A 19,550-nucleotide genomic window follows, 5' to 3' on the forward strand; every position below is an offset into this window, starting at 1 on the left:
CACCAGTCACGACTGCAAAGCCCTGCAAAGAGTGGTGCGCTTATCCGAGCGCATCTCAGGCTCAGCTCTCCCGTCTCTGCAGGACATCTTCACCAAACGCTGCAGAGGTAGAGCTACTAAAATCATCAGAGACATTAATCACCCTGCAAACTCTCACTTCACCCTGCTGCCATCTGGTAAGCGCTTCCGTAGCCTGATGGCAAAGACTGAAAGACTCAGGAGGAGTTTCTTCCCCCAGGCCATCAGACTCCTGAACTCAGTCACGTGACTCACTTCACCCCCGCACACGCATAAACATACAGTCTTTCAACATTAACATCCACATACTGCAATTGCACTGCACTTTACTTTACGTCCCTATTGTTACTGCGTAACAACCTGTAATAAACCTTGCACATTATACTTCTTTATATATACATATTATATATTTTATGTTAACCACTTATTTTTAAGTCTACAGTTTATCTCACTTATCATCCACATATTTTTTATATTTTTATTTTTATCTTATTTCCTATTTTTATCTTTTACTTGATTTATTTATAATTCTACTTATGTTAATACTTTTTATTCTAACTTTATTCTATTTCTATTTAATTTCTTGTAACTGTTATTTGCACTGTCCATGGAGCGGACCTGTTTACATTTCACTGCCAGTTGTATATTGTGTATATAACTGTGTATGTGACAAATAAAACTCTTGAATCTTGAATCTCTCTTGAATCTTGAATCTTTAATGGTGCGGGGGATGTTTTCTTGGCACACTTTAGGCCCCTTAGTGCCAATTGGGTATTGTTTAAATGCCACGGCCTACCTGAGCATTGTTTCTGACCATGTCCATCCCTTTATGACCACCATGTACCCATCCTCTGATGGCTACTTCCAGCAGGATAATGCACCATGTCACAAAGCTCGAATCATTTCAAATTGGTTTCTTGAACATGACAATGAGTTCACTGTACTAAAATGGCCCCCACAGTCACCAGATCTCAACCCAATAGAGCATCTTTGGGATGTGGTGGAACGGGAGCTTCGTGCCCTGGATGTGCATCCCACAAATCTCCATCAACTGCAAGATGCTATCCTATCAATATGGGCCAACATTTCTAAAGAATGCTTTCAGCACCTAGTTGAATCAATGCCACGTAGAATTAAGGCAGTTCTGAAGGCGAAAGGGGGTCAAACACAGTATTAGTATGGTGTTCCTAATAATCCTTTAGGTGAGTGTATTTTCTTGTTTTTCATCAATGTATTTTATATTACAAAGAGCAATATATAATATTTTACCTTTTATTTGTTCCCCACTATTTTTTTTTTTTTTTCGCTAAATTTTATTTCTTATTTTATTTTCACTAGATTTTATAAAATCATTGTGCACTCTATAACTTTTATTAGCAACTAGGATAACTTTTGCTGCTGAAATCCAACCTAATTTATAATAGTATTTTTGCAATAGCCTTCTCTTTCTGTGGCAGTTTAAATCAAAATTCAGGGAAATAAATATCTTCCGAAATTAACTTTGATAGAGATGGTTGGTTGGTTGTTTTAATTTTCCAATTCCTCGTCTCAGAAAGTGGCCTGTGTGTGAGTGCCTGACCTCATTTCTCAGAGTCTGAAAACGATTAGTTTGAAGATTCAGTCGTTCTAAACCCCTCCTTTCCAAGAGGCTACTCTGCTCTGATGGCCCAGTAAACAAAAAACAGTGTCTTATTGACATGTTGAGAACATGAACCAAACTCTTCCAGGCCTAAGCTACAACTGCAGTGTTTGAGGGAGGGTTAAAGTAGACATTTTTCAGGGGACAGCCAATGAAGACCATAAGCTGGCATTATGCAAATTTGTTACAAACCTATGCAGGTTATGCGTAATGGTTACATTTTAATAATGGTGACATAGGTTTGTAATAGTAAGTGAGACTGGAATTGCTGATGACTCGTTTTAGGCAGTTCAGAATCTATGATTTATTTTATGTGACTTTTAGATAATGTTATTATCTAAAAGTTTTAGATAATGAACAAAGTGCTTTCATGCACTTTGTTCTTCAAAACTTTGCAGACCTTTTACATTCACAAACAGCTATATTACACACTGCATGAAAGGGATTTGAAAACGCATAATAGGGGTACTTTCATGTAAAATGATTTAGCTCAATCCGATTGAAAAGAGGTCTTATAGAAACCATTGTATAGAACTTTACTGTCACGATTGGTTGCAGCAGATGAGGACGCAGGATCCAAGTGCAGTCGTACTTATATTAAATAAACTCAAAACTTCACAAATACAAACTCAGAGGGGACAAGACCAAGGCTCAGGAACAGGAACAGAACAACCAGCATAACACAACAATATAAGAACTGACAAAGAACAAGACTGAACACAGGGTTTAAATACACAGGCACAGATCATGGAAACAAGACACAGCTGACAAGACTAATGAGACACACCTGAACTGAAACTCAAATCAACATGAAAAACTACAAAGAACTACAAAATAAAGCACAGGAAACACTTTAACGTAAATGTCCAAGGACAGACACAGAGCACATGTGACAGTTACTTACATGTAAACCTTTGAACTCAGATCAGATTCAAAAGTACCTTGTTCTGTATGCACAAAAAGTGCAGTGAAGGACGACTCAATGCATGTAGTTAGAAACTAAATTAAAATAAAGGACATGATATAGATATTACATTGACCAGAGACATAGCCTATCTCAACATGGCTTTGATATATCGTCAGACCTTAAATAAATACGCAATGTTGATTATAATGAAATCCAAAGGGTAGAATTTACATGAAATGCAACTCTTTGTGTACTCAGAGAAAATTTTCAGAATACATATGGCGCAAATAGATATTTTCACTGAATTGCAGAGTTTAGAGTAGATATAACCATTACATCCAGACAGTTTGCAGTTGGATTGAACTGATTCAAATGGACAGTGAACTGTGCATGTAGTCGCTGTGGTGCTGTTGGTTTACCAAGCTTGTTTACAAACCATTTATATTCTTAAAAGGAACTTTCTTATTTCTTATCAAAGCGATTTACAAGGAAGTATCTTTATATCTACATGTTAATCGCATTTAAAATGACAGCTTTTAATCTAGTTCCTTTTTCTTACACTTGTTCATTTCTTTTTATAATCCATTCACACTATTAAACTATGTTTGCTGCAGAATGTGTCCTATTTAGCCACAACTATTTAATAGCCTGTATTCCATCCCACCCTGTCTGTTCGCCTCTACTTAAGTATTCCTCTGTGCTCATTTCTTCCACTGCAGGAAGTCTCACCACTTCCCCCTATAATTTACAGAGTTTGCCCCTCAGTGTTAATCTAGCTCACTCTTCATGGATGAACCCTGTGCTCTCCCCTAGTTATGACTGCTTATTAATAATGATCTAGCTACAGTTACAGTACTTTACAAGATGTATGTTAATGCATCTGGAGTTGTAGGAGCGGGACACTTGCACCTGATCAGGATCAGTTCCGTGATCTGAAGGGTAACATCCTCATGGAAAAAACGTTATTATTCAGCATAAGCCACAGACAAATAATTCATCTGTTCTGTTCCTTCTGACTTATTTACACCAGTGCTTCTTTCTCCATTTAAGAGTACAGCCGTGTTTAAAAGAGAGGGATAGAGAGAGAGGCAGAGCTAAATGAGGGAGAGCTGGAGGGAGGAGGTTGTAATGGATTTGGCCTTCCTGTTTAATTCATGGTTTACGGCCTTGGCTGATAGAAAATTAAAACCTCAAAGTGCATCAGATGGTGATTAGTGTCTGGAATCATTGAACCCATTAAAGATCTTACCCTAAATTCCAATGTCCTCATGTCCCTTATAGTACTGAGAGAAGCACTTTTTAGGAGAGTAGTCTTGGTATTAATTTTTCTCTTGAACACACAGAATCCACTAATGTAATAAGGCTTAGATAAGACATAATGTCAAAGTTTAGATAAGTCTGATTTGTTTTGATGGAAAGCCAGTTTTAATTTCCCTCAAGCTACCAAAGGATATTTCTGCATCTTCAAAGTCACTTCATATTGGCAGAATCTCCACATATAAGAGACCAAACTGTTGTGTTAATGCTGGAAAACAAAACAAAAAATATTGTATAATATAATAATATAAAATTATATAAAAAAATATAGATTCACATTAATAATGTCTTGTTAAATTGATAGTTCACCCAAAAATGAAGATTCTGTTATTAATTACTCACCCTTATGCCGTTACAAACCTGTAAGACTTTCGTTCATCTTCAGAACACAAATGAATGTGTTTCATTTTATTGATGAAATCAATTCTAAGCTGAAAGCTTTCTATCCCTCCATTGACAGTCTGCACAATTACCACTTTGATGCTTCAAAAAGTTCATAAAGTGATCGTAAAACTGCTCGGGTTATGTATATAACCCTTGTTCCCTGAGAAGGGGAACGAGCACTGCATCGGGACGACGCTTTGGGGATGCTCCCTTAGCATCAGCGAATCTGAAACCAGAATGCCAACTAGGCCAATCCGATTGGCGTGCGTGATGACGTCATTGTGACGGCATACCCGGAAGTATAAAAGGGGAGCTGGAACGTAATGGCGGTAGTAATTGCTCTGAAGCATGCGCTCCAGGCGCGCCGAGGTGTGGCGTCGGGATGCAGTGCTCGTTCCCCTTCTCAGGGAACAAGGGTTATATACATAACCCGAGCAGTTCCCTTTCGAGGGAACTCGCACTGCATCGGGACGACGCTTTGGGGAACGAGTACCCACTAGGCCACACCGAAGGGTAGCGCCTGCCCTAGTGTGAAGCCGGAAACCGGGCACAGCTAGGACTGGAGCACCCTAGCACCAGGCGTCGTAGGGAGATCCAGGCTATAAAACCTGATAAAAGTGTGTGGGGTAGCCCACCCGGCCGCCTCGCAGATATCCTGCAAGGGGACCCCAGAAAGAAGGGCCACCGAAGAGGCCATGCCTCTGGTGGAATGAGCCCTCACAGCCACAGGTGAAGGCAAACTGCGCACCTGATAGGCCATGGTAATCGCCTGGACAATCCAATTACTGATTGTCTGAGTAGACGCAGGCAATCCCTTCTTAGGTGAGCCAAAACACACCAACAGTTGTTGTGATCTCCTCCACTGTGCAGACTTCGCCAAATAAACTCTGAGCGCCCTAACCGGGCAGAGTAGGTGAAGTCTCCCCTCTTCCGCCGTCACATGAGGCGGAGGATGAAATGCCTGCAGGACCAATGACCTGACCACCCTTGATGGCACCTTAGGCACGTAGCCCGGCCTAGGGTGTAAGATGGCCTTTACTCCTCCCGGGGCAAACTCCAGGCAGGTCGGCGTTACCGCCAAGGCCTGGAGATCTCCCACTCTCCTGAGAGAGGTAATGGCAAGGAGAAAAGCCACCTTAAGAGTCCGATCCTTTGGTCCAGCCGACTCCAATGGTTCGAAGGGGGCCTCAGCCATCCTTCGAGAACCACTGCCAGGTCCCAGGTTGGAACTCTGGTCCGAGCCGCAGGCCTCATCCTCCGAGCCCCACGGAGGAATTGTACAACCAGCTGGTGCCTACCCAGAGGCCCATCACCCAGAGGAGTGTGGAAAGCCGAAATGGCAGCCACGTACACCTTGAATGTGGACGGGGTAAGCCCTGCAGAAAAACGATCTTGGAGGAACTCCAGCACTGAAGCCACTGGGCAGTTAACTGGGTCCACCTCACGTTCTCTGCACCAAGTGGAAAATACATTCCACTTGAGGCTGTACAGTCTCCTCGTAGACGGAGCCCTGGAGCTGAGTAAGGTCTCTATCACCTCCGCCGATAGGCCAGCCTCTATGTACCTGGTCCCCTCAGGGGCCAGACCCATAGGTTCCAAATCTCCGGGCGGGGGTAAAATATCGTACCCGCCGCCTGAGATAGGAGATCCCTCCTCAGAGGAATCTCCCACGGCTGACCTGCTAGCAGAGCTATGATATCCGAGAACCAAACTCGAGTCGGCCAACGGGGTGCTACCAGAAGTAGACTGACCCCCTGTCGACGGACCCTTTCCAGGACTCCCGGGAGCAGAGCAATCGGGGGAAATGCGTACAGACGCAGCCTCGGCCACGTCTGCACCATGGCATCCAGCCCCAGCGGAGCTGGATGCGTGAGGGAAAACCACAGTGGACAGTGGGACGTCTCTCGAGACGCAAACAGATCCACTTCCACTGGGCCGAACCTCTTGCATATGGCCTCCACCACCTCTGGGTGGAGTCGCCACTCCCCGGGCCTCAGCCCCTGCCTCGACAGGATGTCTGCTCCCTGATTTTGGACCCCCGGGACATACATTGCCCTGATGGACAACAGTTTCCCTTGGGACCACAGGAGGATGTGATGCGCCAGTCTGCAAAGAGGGCGCAACCTCAAACCCCCCTGCCGTGCCCCAACCAGTGAGGGAGGCGTCTGTTGAAACGGATTTCCGGCAACAGGACGCTCCCAACACTGGCCCTTGGGACAGAAACCAAGGTTTCTTCCATATGACTAGGGAACGAAGGCCACTGCGCGTTACCCTGATCATACAGAATGGATTTCCCCTCAAGGAAAGCCACCTGGTTTACCTCCGTATCAGTACATGGTGGCCGCGGAGGTCCGGGAAAAAGCTCCTCAGAGCTTTGTAGACCGCCAGCATTTCCAGGCAGTAGATGTGCCAGGAGAAATGCCTGGTCTCCCACAGACCTCTCGCAAAGCGGCCGCCATGACCACGTCACAGCCAGTGAGGGAGGCATCTGTTGAAACGGATTCCCGGCAACAGAACGCTCCCAACACTGGCCCTTGGGACAGAAACCAAGGTTTCTTCCATATGACTAGGGAACGAAGGCATCTGCGCGTTACCCTGATCATACAGAATGGATTTCCCCTCAAGGAAAGCCACCTGGTTTACTTTCCATAACCACGTCCCAGCCAGTGAGGGAGGCGCCTGTTGAAACGGATTACCGGCAACAGAACGCTCCCAACACTGGCCCCTGGGACAGAAACCAAGGTTTCTTCCATATGACTAGGGAACGAAGGCATCTGCGCGTTACCCTGATCATACAGAATGGTTTTCCCCCCCGAGGAAAACCCCTTGATTCCCAGCTACCACTGTAAGGGTCTCATGCAGCAGGCCAAGAGATATTCTGTTGGACGCAGCCGCAATGAGCCCCAGCAGCCTTAAACTGCTTCACAGTGATGCTGTGGCCTAGCTTCATTTTAGAGACCAGGCCGCCTGGAAGAACCCGATATTGGTACGCTTTGCCCCAAAAAGCGAACCTCAGGAACTTCCTGTGACACAGAAGGATGGATACAGGGAAGTATGCGTCCTCTTCAGACCCATCGTGACAGACCAGTCCTCAGACTGGATCTGAATCACAATGGAGGAAATGCTAAGCATCTTGAATCTGAATCTCCTCAGAGAACGATTCAAGTACCTCCGGTCTAAAGTTGGATGCAACTCGCCATCCCTCTTAGGAACTATGAAGTACTGGCTGTAGAACCCGGACTCCCTGTCTGGCGGAGGAGCACATTCTGTGGCCTCCTTACCAACAGGGAGTGAACTTCCTGTTCCATTACCCGAACCTGCCCAGGGACCACTGCCGTCCAGACCACCCCACTGAACTTCAGGGGAAGGTAACCGGACTGCAGTCTGTATGCCCCTTCCTACAGTCGCAGGCCCCAAGCTGATATATTCGGAGGCATAACCATGCGCCGAGATAATCTGCTAAGGGAACCAGCCTCTCGAGGCCGGTCTCGGGTGTCAACCGAGCCTCCTCCCCGACCCCCTGAAGCGGCTTACCGGCAGGGCGAAATCGAGGAAGATTTTCGGTGTGCGTACGCGTTTGCTGGACCACCGCAAGTCTTGCTAGAGGCGGCTGGTGCAGCACGCGTGCACGGGGAAACGATGTGGCCCGAAGCGTACTAGACGGCGGGAACACAGCATCGATTCCCGAAAACTCCACAGGGGAGGCGACCTCGATCGCTCCTACCCGGGAGAGGGGGCTGGCCAGCAGGGGGCCTCATCTAAGGGAGCAGCTCAACAGGGCCACAACCCTAGAGCGGACACTGCGATTAGCAATTGCCTGAAACTGATGTGTCCCGCAGGCCACAAGGCGGCGAGAACGACATCAACTTCAGGAGGGCTCCATCTTAGATGAATATCCAGTTCACAAGTTAAACACGCTTGGGTGACAGAATTAAAGTATCCAACTTATCAAAGTCGGATAACATGACACTCAATTCCTCGGAATTAAATGCCATCATAATCACCAAACCCGTGCAACCTGATCTGAATAATAGGCTGAATAAAAAATATATCTAACTCCTCAAAGTCAGATAATATTTTAATTTAATTCCTCAGAATTAAATGCAGCCACAATAAGGTGAAACATAGTCTGAATGATAGGCTGAATATCTAACTCCTCAAAGTTAGATTATATTTAATTTTAATTCCTTAGAATTAAATGTAGCCGTAATTAATCAGACGACACTGTTTTATTTGTATTTATACGGACTCATAGACCCCGCGTTGCCTCAGCAACGTGGTTCAAGCCGTCATAATACAATTGGCTTTCATCCCTCGAGAAAAAAGCCAAACAGTGTCACACAATACAGTGAAACATGGTCTGAAATGACTGAATATCTAACTCCTCAGAGTCAGATAATATCTCATTTAAATCCTCAGACTTAAATGCAGCCATATCAGACAAATACTGATTTATTTTACTATACGGACTCGTCCGTTAAGCCAACCAGTATCTCATGCACACCGATCGCGTGTGTTCACATTAATTGCAGACCCATAACCTGCGCGCTGCCTTTTTTTTCCAGCAATCGCGTGGATGGAATCTTGCATATTTAAGAAGTGCTTATGACTTTGACTGCCTCGATGCTGAGTACGTCTAATTCCTCAGAATCAGACCTCTCACACATCGCGTCCTCCTCCCCGGGGGAAGAAGCCGCAGCGCGGGCTTCCACACGGGGAAGGAGAACATCTGAACTGTCAGATAAAGACTGGGAAAATGCCTCAGCAGTCCCAGTCCCGCTGACAGTCCATCCGTGAGCCCCATGACCAGCCTCGCCGCACCGCCTCGGCGGATGCCAAACCGATCCACGGGGCTCACGCCGAGAGCGGAGCACTCTGAGCGTCAGCTTTCATAATGCTCACAAGCGGCTCCCTCGAGAGCCGCTCGAGCATGCTGAACGCCCAGGCAGTGCACACACAGCAGGTGTGTATCCGAGCCCGACATGTAGCGAGGGCAAGGATGCACACACTGCTTGAACTCTCTCACTTTTTCACACTTCATTTCAATCACACACTTTCACTGACATACAACAGTAAATAGACAGACAGTTTGACAGATAGCGCTTGCTGAAGAGCAATAACTGCCGCCATTACGTTCCAGCTCCCCTTTTATACTTCCGGGTATGCCGTCACAATGACGTCATCACGCACGCCAATCGGATTGGCCTAGTTGGCATTCTGGTTTCAGATTCGCTGATGCTAAGGGAGCATCCCCAAAGCGTCGTCCCGATGCAGTGCGAGTTCCCTCGAAAGGGAACTAATCCATATGAATTGAGCAGTTTAGTCCAAATTTTCTGAAAAGTCTTGATCGCTTTATATGATGAACAGATTGAATTTAGGCTTTTATTCACATAAACATTCATAAACTCACACAACAGTTGTGTTAACCAATGGAAGCTCAAGCATGTTCACTTCATGTGCAAGAACCAATTAAGTTCATTCTCGCGAGTTACACAGCATGTTTGAGCTTCCGCAAGAACCAATGAGGTTCATTCTCATGTGTTACGCAGCACATTTGAGCTTCAGCAAGAGGTTTGCTCTCGCCCTTCAAGCAGGTTCGGTTGAGTGTCTGCTTATGTTTGCTGATCAATGTTTTTATGTGAATCTAAGTCTAAATTCAATCAGTTCATCATATAAAGCAATCGAGTCTTTTCAGAGAATTTGGACTAAACTGCTCATTTCATATGGATTAGTTTATGATCTCTTTATGAACTTTTTTAAGCGTCAAAGTGTCAGATGTGTAGCTGTCAACGGAAGAAAGCTCTCAGATTTCATCAAAAAGATCTTAATTTGTGTTCCGAAGATCTGGAATGACATGAGGGTGAGTAATTAACCTTTTGAGCGGTACCGTCCCACATATGGGATTTTTATTTCTTTGCCCCTGAGAGTACGGTCCCACATATGGGATTTAGAATGGTCAGTGACATGACATAACTGCCAGATTCAAACTGTTTTCACGCTTTGGCTGGCGCTGAGCCATAGACGGACCTGTTGATACACATTCTCATGTGATCGTGTTGCATTTATCATAAACTCTAAAAAAAATGGTGCTATATGGCACTAAAAGTGGTTCTTGGCTCGTAATCATAGGGGAACCTCTTTAAGTGCTGTATAGCACCAATATTGGTGCTTCAGCGGTTCTTCACTGGTTCTTTGGCTGAGCACCGCTGACTAAGATGCTATATAGCACTGCTACCATATACAGAACATGTTAAGATTTGGTGCTATGTAGCACCAAAAGTGGCCTATATGGCACTAAAACCACTTTAAGTGCCATATAGCACAATTTTTTCAATTTTTTCAACCACATAATGTTTATTTTAGGTTTCAAACATTTAAATACACATAAGTACTAGTAAAACAATACATTTATAGTTTGTAAAATACACACTGGTGTCTATGGAAGAAGCAATAACAATTAATTCAAATATAATTTGCCCAACGTGCTTTATTCATATCAGATACACATAGTGTAAATAAAGTTCTAAAAAAAACTCTATTCTTCCAGTTCACCGGCCACTTACTTGAATGAATTTCAGGAGAAACTGATGAGTTCACCTGGTGTGTAAATCCAACTGACAGGACTTTGTGAACTGCGGCGCAAACTAACGTGGCACTCTTCTCACATAACAGATCAAGATCAAGGTCATTTATAAAGGTTTTTAAATGACAAAACCAGGGCTTAAAAACGGAAAAAAAATATCAATCGGTTCACTCCGAGCAGAATCGATATTATAGCGTTTCCGTTTTTGCGTTCCTCAATAAATATTACTGTTCCGAAAACGGTTTGATTTGAAAAAATACCGGTTAATAACGTTATTTTAATTTAGCCTATACTTTAAACAAATATGTATAAATAGACTTATTTTCACTCAAAAATAATATAACGCATGGTAATTAAACTTGAATATTTATTTCATAACATTTTTAAAACCACAACAGAAATACATGCATTAATTACAAAGCATAAACAGCGGACCTGTTTTGGAGCGTTAGACAATCGAAAGTGGCCTCTTATGCCTAATTCTTTTCAGAAGAGTGATAACATTCTTTGTAACGTTACATAACTTTTTTTCAACACGACTTGTTTTAAAAAATGTATGAATAAAGAATAAATAAACTGGATAACCATTAATGCACCGTCAACTGCTAATTTCAAAGCAAACACTGCGCAACACGTCCATGCATCACATAATCAAACTCAGTCAGCTAATAAAGCTTGATCATTTAATGCAATATAACATACCATTTAATACGAAGCATCAACCGTCTATAGAAAACATTGACCTGTCCTGTATTGGCAATCTGAAAGACTATAGGAAAAATGTTTGATAGATGCTATAGCCTCTACTTGGATACTTGGATAGGCTTAAACGGAATCCATAAACTAGCCTAAATCAGACTATTTGAGCTTAAAGTCCGTACTGCTTATTTAAACGTTTGAAAAGAATGTCCTCCAATATACTATATATAATACCTGCGCTTTCATTGTAGACCTCAGCGGGGAAAGAAATGTAGGCTACTTGAGGCATGAAAATGCGCGCTCTACACTGACGGTGATGGTGCGCGGGCATTTCACTCACGCTTGATTCATCAACGTCACATGCCGTACAACTCAATTCATGATTGGTCACTGCCAAATAAAAATATTCAAGAGAACGATAAAATAATGTTATTAACCGGTTAATGGTCATTTCAAATTAGAACGATTCAAATTGATTTTGATTTCGTTTTCGTTTTTGTTCCTCTTAAAATTTTGTTTGTTTCCGGTTTTCGTTTTCGTTCCTTGAACCGGTTCGGAGCCCTGGACAAAACACACTCACACGTATTTCAGAATCGGAATATCAGATAGTTGATGACATGGTAAGCAAGTTTGAGAATATTTTGAAGAAAAAAAGGACATCTGTTATTTTGCCTGCAATGAGTCACGTGACAAGCATGAAGCGTTGCCATGGAAACAATAAGGGAAAACATTCTAAAATAATGGTCGACTTAAAAAAAAAATCACACTCGGGGGTCAGTTAGAATATTTTAAACTCACATGTGAAAGAGTTAATGACAGAAATTAATTTTTTTCTGAATTTTAATTAAAATTTTTGGGTGAACTATCCCTTTAAAACTATAACTATAACTAACATCTGTTCTCTGCAACCAAGGCCACATTATTCAGCTTCTTTGAATGACAGAGAGCCAGAGTTCATATTGTGTGCAACAGACCTACAATAAAGCCATCTAAAAGTATTTCTTTATGCTACAACCAAAGAAAATGTTATATCATTTGCCTGTTGAGTTTTATAACAGATATCCCACCTGGGCCCACAGATATGGAGCTGTTTTAGTTATAATGTGACCGTGTGGCTGTCTGCTGTTCACAGATGTCAATGACAACGTTCCGTTCTTCACCTCCTCCATATACGAGGCATCTGTGACGGAAGGGGTGGAAATTGGGACCCTAGTTCTCCAGGTGTCAGCCAATGATCTTGACCTGGGGCTGAATGGGAAGGTATGAAATTGTGTTTTTCAATTGAATTAGCTATTCTCTGAGTCACCCTCCATATGTAAATGAATCTGTAAACACTGTACATATACACTATACTAAGTATTATGCTCACTGTTGAAAGTAAAAAAAAAAAAGATTCTGTGATACAGCCACGCTTTGGCTCAGGATGAATAGAATACTCTGTACACTGTATCACACTATGACCTCCAAAATGTGCTTACGTATACTGATAAAACACTGACTACTGTTTCTCTGGATTATTTGTGTCATATTTCAGTGGGATGGCAATCATGATACATATGCCTTAGATTTATTCAGACCTGCCAACATGTACGCATTTTTCGTACTCGGCACGCATTTTGACCCTTTGGTACGCTTGTACGATTCGCTGCTCTCTATGTACGCATTTTTTTGCATCTCGCATTTCGCCGGTTTCAGTGCAATCTATGACGTTGATTCTGCTGCTGAGCCACAGCGTGAAAGTGGAGTGAAAAGCTTTCGGCCAATCAGAGCGCTTCATTACCTCGCTTACATGCCCGCCCCTCCTAGACAAATGCTTCGAGTCCGCGCCTCGCGCGTTCGTTTCATTTCAGTGCCTCAAGCAAGCTAGGCAGGCTGGATAACTGCAGGCTTGCATGCCATGGCTGAACCGCCTCACAGAGATACGCTGTTGGCGGTTACAGCCGCGGATGACTTGACGAAAAATTATATTTTAAATAAATTTGGGCGAGTGGCGGTTGAACCAATCAAATGGGAAAAAATATATGCATTCTTAAATATTGTTACAGTGTACTAAGCAAACCTGCAAGCTATGAGCCCAGCTGTCAGTATGGAGGCCTAGGCTAAGTTACTTCTCGTAGATATTTTAAAACAGCCAGTCGTTGTAGCCTACCACTCGGGGAATAGGCATTTAAAACAAACAGATTATGGAGTGATATAAAAATGGCATCGGGCAATGGCAGCGTGAGATGTTCAGAAGAACGCAAGAGCTAAACTTCTACAAGCTCAATAACATCCAGAGCAAAAAATAAGGTAAAAAAATAGTCGAAAAACTTTGCCCATCGTTTATTACCAGATGTGCAAGGCAAGCGGGCAAGTTTTGGGGTTGTTATGGTCGGATAATTAAAATGTGAACATGCACGTTGCACAGTTGTTCGGTTGACTTTCAGCGAATTTTAATGAATGAATAGAGTTTGTGTAATATCAAGCTCCTTAATTCGTTTCTTGTATGATTTTGTTTGACCTGCTGGTATAAAATGTTTATAAACTGTTGTGTTGTGTTGCGTCGCGTCTTGCCACATTCAATGTAGAAAGCATTGCTTTCGTTTGAGGGTGCTTAACTCGCGTCAGTAGACAAAAAGTTACCTGATTGTGACAGATGGTCGAATTCACATGACACATTATAAATTAGCATTATAGTCTGCCATAGCCTACCCTACAGTATCAAAAAGACCAAAGCCCTCTGATGCAGGGAAGATGAAAAATGTGAATAAAGACAGAGGTAAAGTGATGTAATGAAGGAACAGTTTATCTAATTGCATAGTATTAAGATACTAGTAAATGAATGGCAATTATTTTTACCTTAAACTTTATGCTAACAATTGTGCTGGGTTGTCCAGAGTGGCACCAGACAGTGTGACTTTACCTTAATCTTGTCAGATTTTTTTAAACGCATGGAATATCAGTTTTTTATTAATGTTTTTACTCTACAGTTGTGTAGTTGTGTTAAATTATATACATTTTTATTTATTAATTAAAATTCATATTTAATTTGATTAAATATTAGATTAAATGCACATAAATTAGTAATAATAGTCTATTTATATAATAGCAACATTTTATGTCAAATTCAAATAAAATATCTACTACTCAGTTTCATTCATAGTGAAAATATGAAATGGGCCATAGTTTAGTGGAAGATTGCTGCCATCTACTGGAAAACAAACACTTTTGCTATTGAATACGGTAGTTTGTTATTAATCTTACTATTTGTGTTTAATCTGTCTTTGATTAGAGGGTGTACTCATAAAGTTTCTTCAAGGTTGGCAGGTCTGTTTATTTATTGTTTACATAAAAAAACATTCTGTTTAAAGAAATATATATATATTTTTAATTATGTCCAAATTGGTATTGAAAAAAGTATTTTATGTTCATCAAGGCTGCAGATGATCAAAAATACAGTAAAACTGCAATATTCTGAGATGTTATTACAATTTAAAATAACGTACTTTATTTCTGTGATGGCAAAACTGAATTTTCAGCATCATTACTCCAGTGTCACTTGATCCTTCAGAAATCATTCAGATATGCTGATTTGGTGCTCAACAAACATTTATTATTATCAATGTTGAAAACAGTTGTTCTTTTTTATGATTCTTTGATGAATGGAGTGTTCAAAAGAACCACATTTTCTTGAATTATGTTTTTGTAACATCATAATAGCCTTACCTTAATGTGTTATTGTTGAATAAAAGCTGTTAGCTGATATGAGGGTGTGATGAAATGTTCCTTTCTTTGGTTGTTTTTTTTTCCCCCTCTCTTCCTTATAGAGGGACCTTTCAACAGCTCTTTGAATTGCAGATGCCAAATATCATTCTCATATAGCATTCAAATCATAATATCATTCTTTTTCTCTTAGAACCCAATACATACACCCCCTTTTGTGCCAGATGGGGTTTGTTGCATGTTTTATTAACCTGACCTGACCCTGCAATCATTGTATTATGCCGTTTACATTTAATTCAACCTCTTATTTGAGTTCTCGGCTCTAATGCGGCCGGCAGGACATCACTTAATACCCACATCATGCTGGTTTAGTGCGGCCGTTCAGAGCAGCTTGTCTGATAATTGTTGTTTGGGGCTTGTTGAAACAGCAGTTGGCACCTCTTCATCAATTCAACGTTTTTGGCTATCTAGATTAGCTTCATTATTCTTAACTTGAACAGCCGTGATTTCTGCTTTACCTGCTGGGAAATTGCCAATGTGTGTTACCAGCATTACTGGAAGAAAAAGCAACAGGAGGTCTCAGCGTTAGCTCAGAGTGCTGGGTGAATAAATTATGAGGAGAAAGCTGGATTGTTTAATTACATGGGATTAGATGAGGTGGAATACTCTTAAACGCACATTTACACAGACAAAGGCTGTAACGTGTACACATGAAGACTGGTGTTAATTATTAATGCACTTTTCACACAAGCCTGTTAACAGTTCTGTGACAGGCTTCACATTATTTGTCTTCTATATGTAATTTCTTCTTACCTCTTTTTGTGTGTGTGTGTGTGTGTGTGTGTGTGTGTGTGTGTGTGTGTGTGTGTGTGTGTGTGTGTGTGTGTGTGGTGTGTGTGTGTGTGTGTGTGTGTGTGTGTGTGTGTGTGTGTGTGTGTGTGTGTGTGTGTGTGTGTGTGTGTGTGTGTGTGTGTGTGTGTGTGTGTGTGTGTGTGTGTGTGTGTGTGTGTGTGTGTGTGTGTGTGTCTCAGATTTCATACTCTCTACTGAATGACCGAAGTGGAGACTATCAGTATTTCCGCATTGATCCTGAGCTGGGCACCATCTATACGGAGACAGTGTTTGACCGTGAGACCAAGGGATCCTACCTTTTGGAAGTGAAGTCAGTAGATGGCTGGGAATCAGCCAGGCCAGGGAAGCATGGACAACCCAACTCAGGTACAGCAAGCCTAATGTGGCTCATATGAAAAAAATTCTCATTTCTTAACATTATACATTATACAACGTTTTATTCCACTCCTCGAATCTCCTTTTTGACTGCCAGTCATTGAATCATTCATTGATTCTTTCAAAAACACATTCATGCAGGAACACCACTACTGTGTTTCTTGTAGATGTGCTGTGGTTGTTTTTCATTCGTGGTGTATACATACACAAAGTAACTGGAAATCAGGGTCAGAAATCAGTGGGACCTTGGGGCAAAAATGGCACCATAATTATTTAAAATATATATCTAAAATTTGGTAAATGGGGCAAAAAATGCACCTGTATGGTTATACTGTTTTTATATTTATAAAATATGGGATAGTTAAGCAATATCAATGTTAGTGCTATTTGTCCTAAATGTCAACAGGATTGCACATGTGATATTAACGTTATACTACAGTTCAATAGTGATTATTCCTGTGTATTTTTACATAAAGTTTGGTTCTACAATGTACAATTGCTTACGTTTCCATAGACACTGAAATGTACAATATTGACATATTGACAGCACTAAAATGTACATTAGTTATATAGGAACAACTTTACAGACATACAAAATGGGTTAGAATACTTATTTATGAATATTTAAATCGTGAAATTAACATTTTGCTCTGTTCTGTATGACTTTTGCTGCAAACTCGTTTTGAAGGATTATAAACAAGACTAGACATTTAAAACCTTAAAATCGTTTTCATGTAATAATTATTTTGTTTGCCGTGAGACACAAAAGGCGTTTTCTCAGTATAGTCCTATGCTGTGACTGACATTAGAACCATAAAATACAACAAAAAAGCTAAATAAATTCACAAAAGTAATACATTTTATTAATGTGCTGTATTCCAAATCTTTAGAGAAACAAAATCAAGCTTTTATTCAGTGATTTTTATCTCCATTGTCAGCAGCGACCGTAAATGTCAAAACCTGCGCTTGTTATAAATTAAAATATTGCCATCCTCAAGAGGCTTTACGACACATTTTACGGCAGTGATATCAAACACTCATTGGCTGTTTGCCAACTTCGAATCTGATTGTGAAATGCCGTGTTTTGGGTTATGTGCATTTGAATGAGAAATGTACACCTTCACAGAGTGGACCGGGATAACATTTTCAGCAATTATTAACTTAAATTGTGCTCTAAACCTCATATAAAACTTTTATAAACAACCAGAGAGGACTGCAACTGCAGTACATTGTCATTTGAACTACTTCTGGCACCGCTTTTGACAATTTTGCAATAAATAAATGATTGTGATTACACTGGTTATGGGTAGGTTTAAAGGTAAGAGTGGGATTAGCGGGTCAAAATATATTTTTATTGCTATATTGTTACTAAAATTATAATTTTCCTACACATTTTTGTCCATTAAATTTTATATAAATAGATTTTTATATTGTCTATAAAATGGTTATGTTTGGGTTTGGCAGTAGGGTTAAGGGATCTAAAATGTATGTATAAAGTGCTAAAAGGGCATTTATACAAATATCTAGACTATAAAGGATTTGTAAATATTTGAAGCATGTAATAATGTCGATGCTTAAATGTTGTCATTATGTCCATATTGTACGTTTCAGCATCTATCCAAACATACAAAATCACACTTGCAGTCGTGATGTTAGTCTGTTTTAGACATCTAAACATGCAATTTGGCTATGATATCCACATTTTACAACTGAACTGACTCTCTTAAATATTCAGGACTCATACAGACCATATTTGATGTATGCTTTTGTCACTGCCACAATGCCACAATCAACAAAAAAATTATAATTAGTGATTTATTACAGCTGTCTATCTCAAACACTGACTGTTTGAATGTAGCCAGTGGGTTTTTCGGGACTTCACAATACAGAGCTAAAGGGGATCTAAAGTTCAGGGGAATATTTCCATTAGCTGCGTAAAATATTGCATTGCATAATCCCTGTTTAATATAGACAGTGTAACAGTTTGATTGGATTTGTTAGACCACAGGGCTAGCCAGAGTGTCACAGAAATGTATTTTTCATTCATTGAATGGATTATTAACAGCGTCTCATTTTCCTTCTTTGCTTTGCCTAAATAACTCTGTAACACTTGAAGTCAGCAAGGCAAAAAGAAAAAAATCATGTGTGTGACTCTTGCTGGTTTAAATGTTGATGAAGGTGGAGGGGGAGATATCAGGGAGCTGCAGGGTCAGTCTGAGAGAGAAAGCAGTCTGATCTATCCTCCTCTGCTGTCTGTCTGCGCACAGTTTGCCTTGCACTCAAAATAGGGCAAAAGATGTGCGCTCCAACACACTTATACTTTAGTGAGATAAACAAATGTTAATTATCAAATTGACACTGTGGCAGTGTCAAATATGGTCGAGCACACAGGAGACAGGGTGTTGATGAGCAGTCACATGGTACACATGCACGCTATTACACAGAAACACACGAATGCTAATTGTACTAAGATGCTGTCAAAAACATCCATGTGACAAGGAAACACACACAGAAACCATCACAAAAAAAAAAAACAAGTGTTGTTTGAGCAGAAAATCACACAACAGAGTTGTGCCTCTGCACTTGTGAGGGGAAAACATGACCATGTCTTCATGGTGGAGCTCTGAACAACATGCCAACCTGTCACAGAATGGCAGCTTAGCGTATGCTGTGCACTTTTTACACAACATAACACGTCAGAAAGAGAGCGGGATCAAGACTCGAATCAGACACTTTATCTACGAATCTATCTGCCTCACAGCCCTGACTGAACTGAAGGTTTTGAAAAGGTCACCGCATTTTTGTTTGTTTAAGTTCTTCTGTGCATTTCTTTACAATTGTATGCAAGGTGTAGTTTACCCAAAAATGAAAACTCCATTTCTCTCCTTTCTAAACCAGAATGACTTACTTTCTTCTGTGGGACATAAAAGAAGGAATTGACAGTTACTAAATATGTTTGGTGTCCAACGTTCTTCAAAATATATTTTGTGTTTCAAGTTATCCAGGTTTGGAATAACATGAGAGAGAGTAAATTATGACAGAATTTAGTTTTTGACGTGACCAACTCAAGTTTG

General features: G+C 41.1%; 1 protein-coding gene across 1 annotated transcript in view; it reads left to right on the plus strand.

Moving 5' to 3' along the window:
* Positions 1 to 19,550, plus strand: part of LOC307122743 (neural-cadherin) — a 337,292-nt gene that overhangs the window by 215,965 nt on the left and 101,777 nt on the right. The window contains exons 14-15 of the mRNA XM_079810925.1: positions 12,680 to 12,807; positions 16,281 to 16,467. Of these exons, the coding sequence (XP_079667051.1) occupies positions 12,680 to 12,807; positions 16,281 to 16,467 (315 nt within the window). The remainder of the gene's footprint in view (positions 1 to 12,679; positions 12,808 to 16,280; positions 16,468 to 19,550) is intronic.

The sequence above is a fragment of the Gobio gobio genome (genome assembly GCF_949357685.1).
Source record: "Gobio gobio genome assembly, chromosome: 2".
Taxonomy (NCBI): domain Eukaryota; kingdom Metazoa; phylum Chordata; class Actinopteri; order Cypriniformes; family Gobionidae; genus Gobio; species Gobio gobio.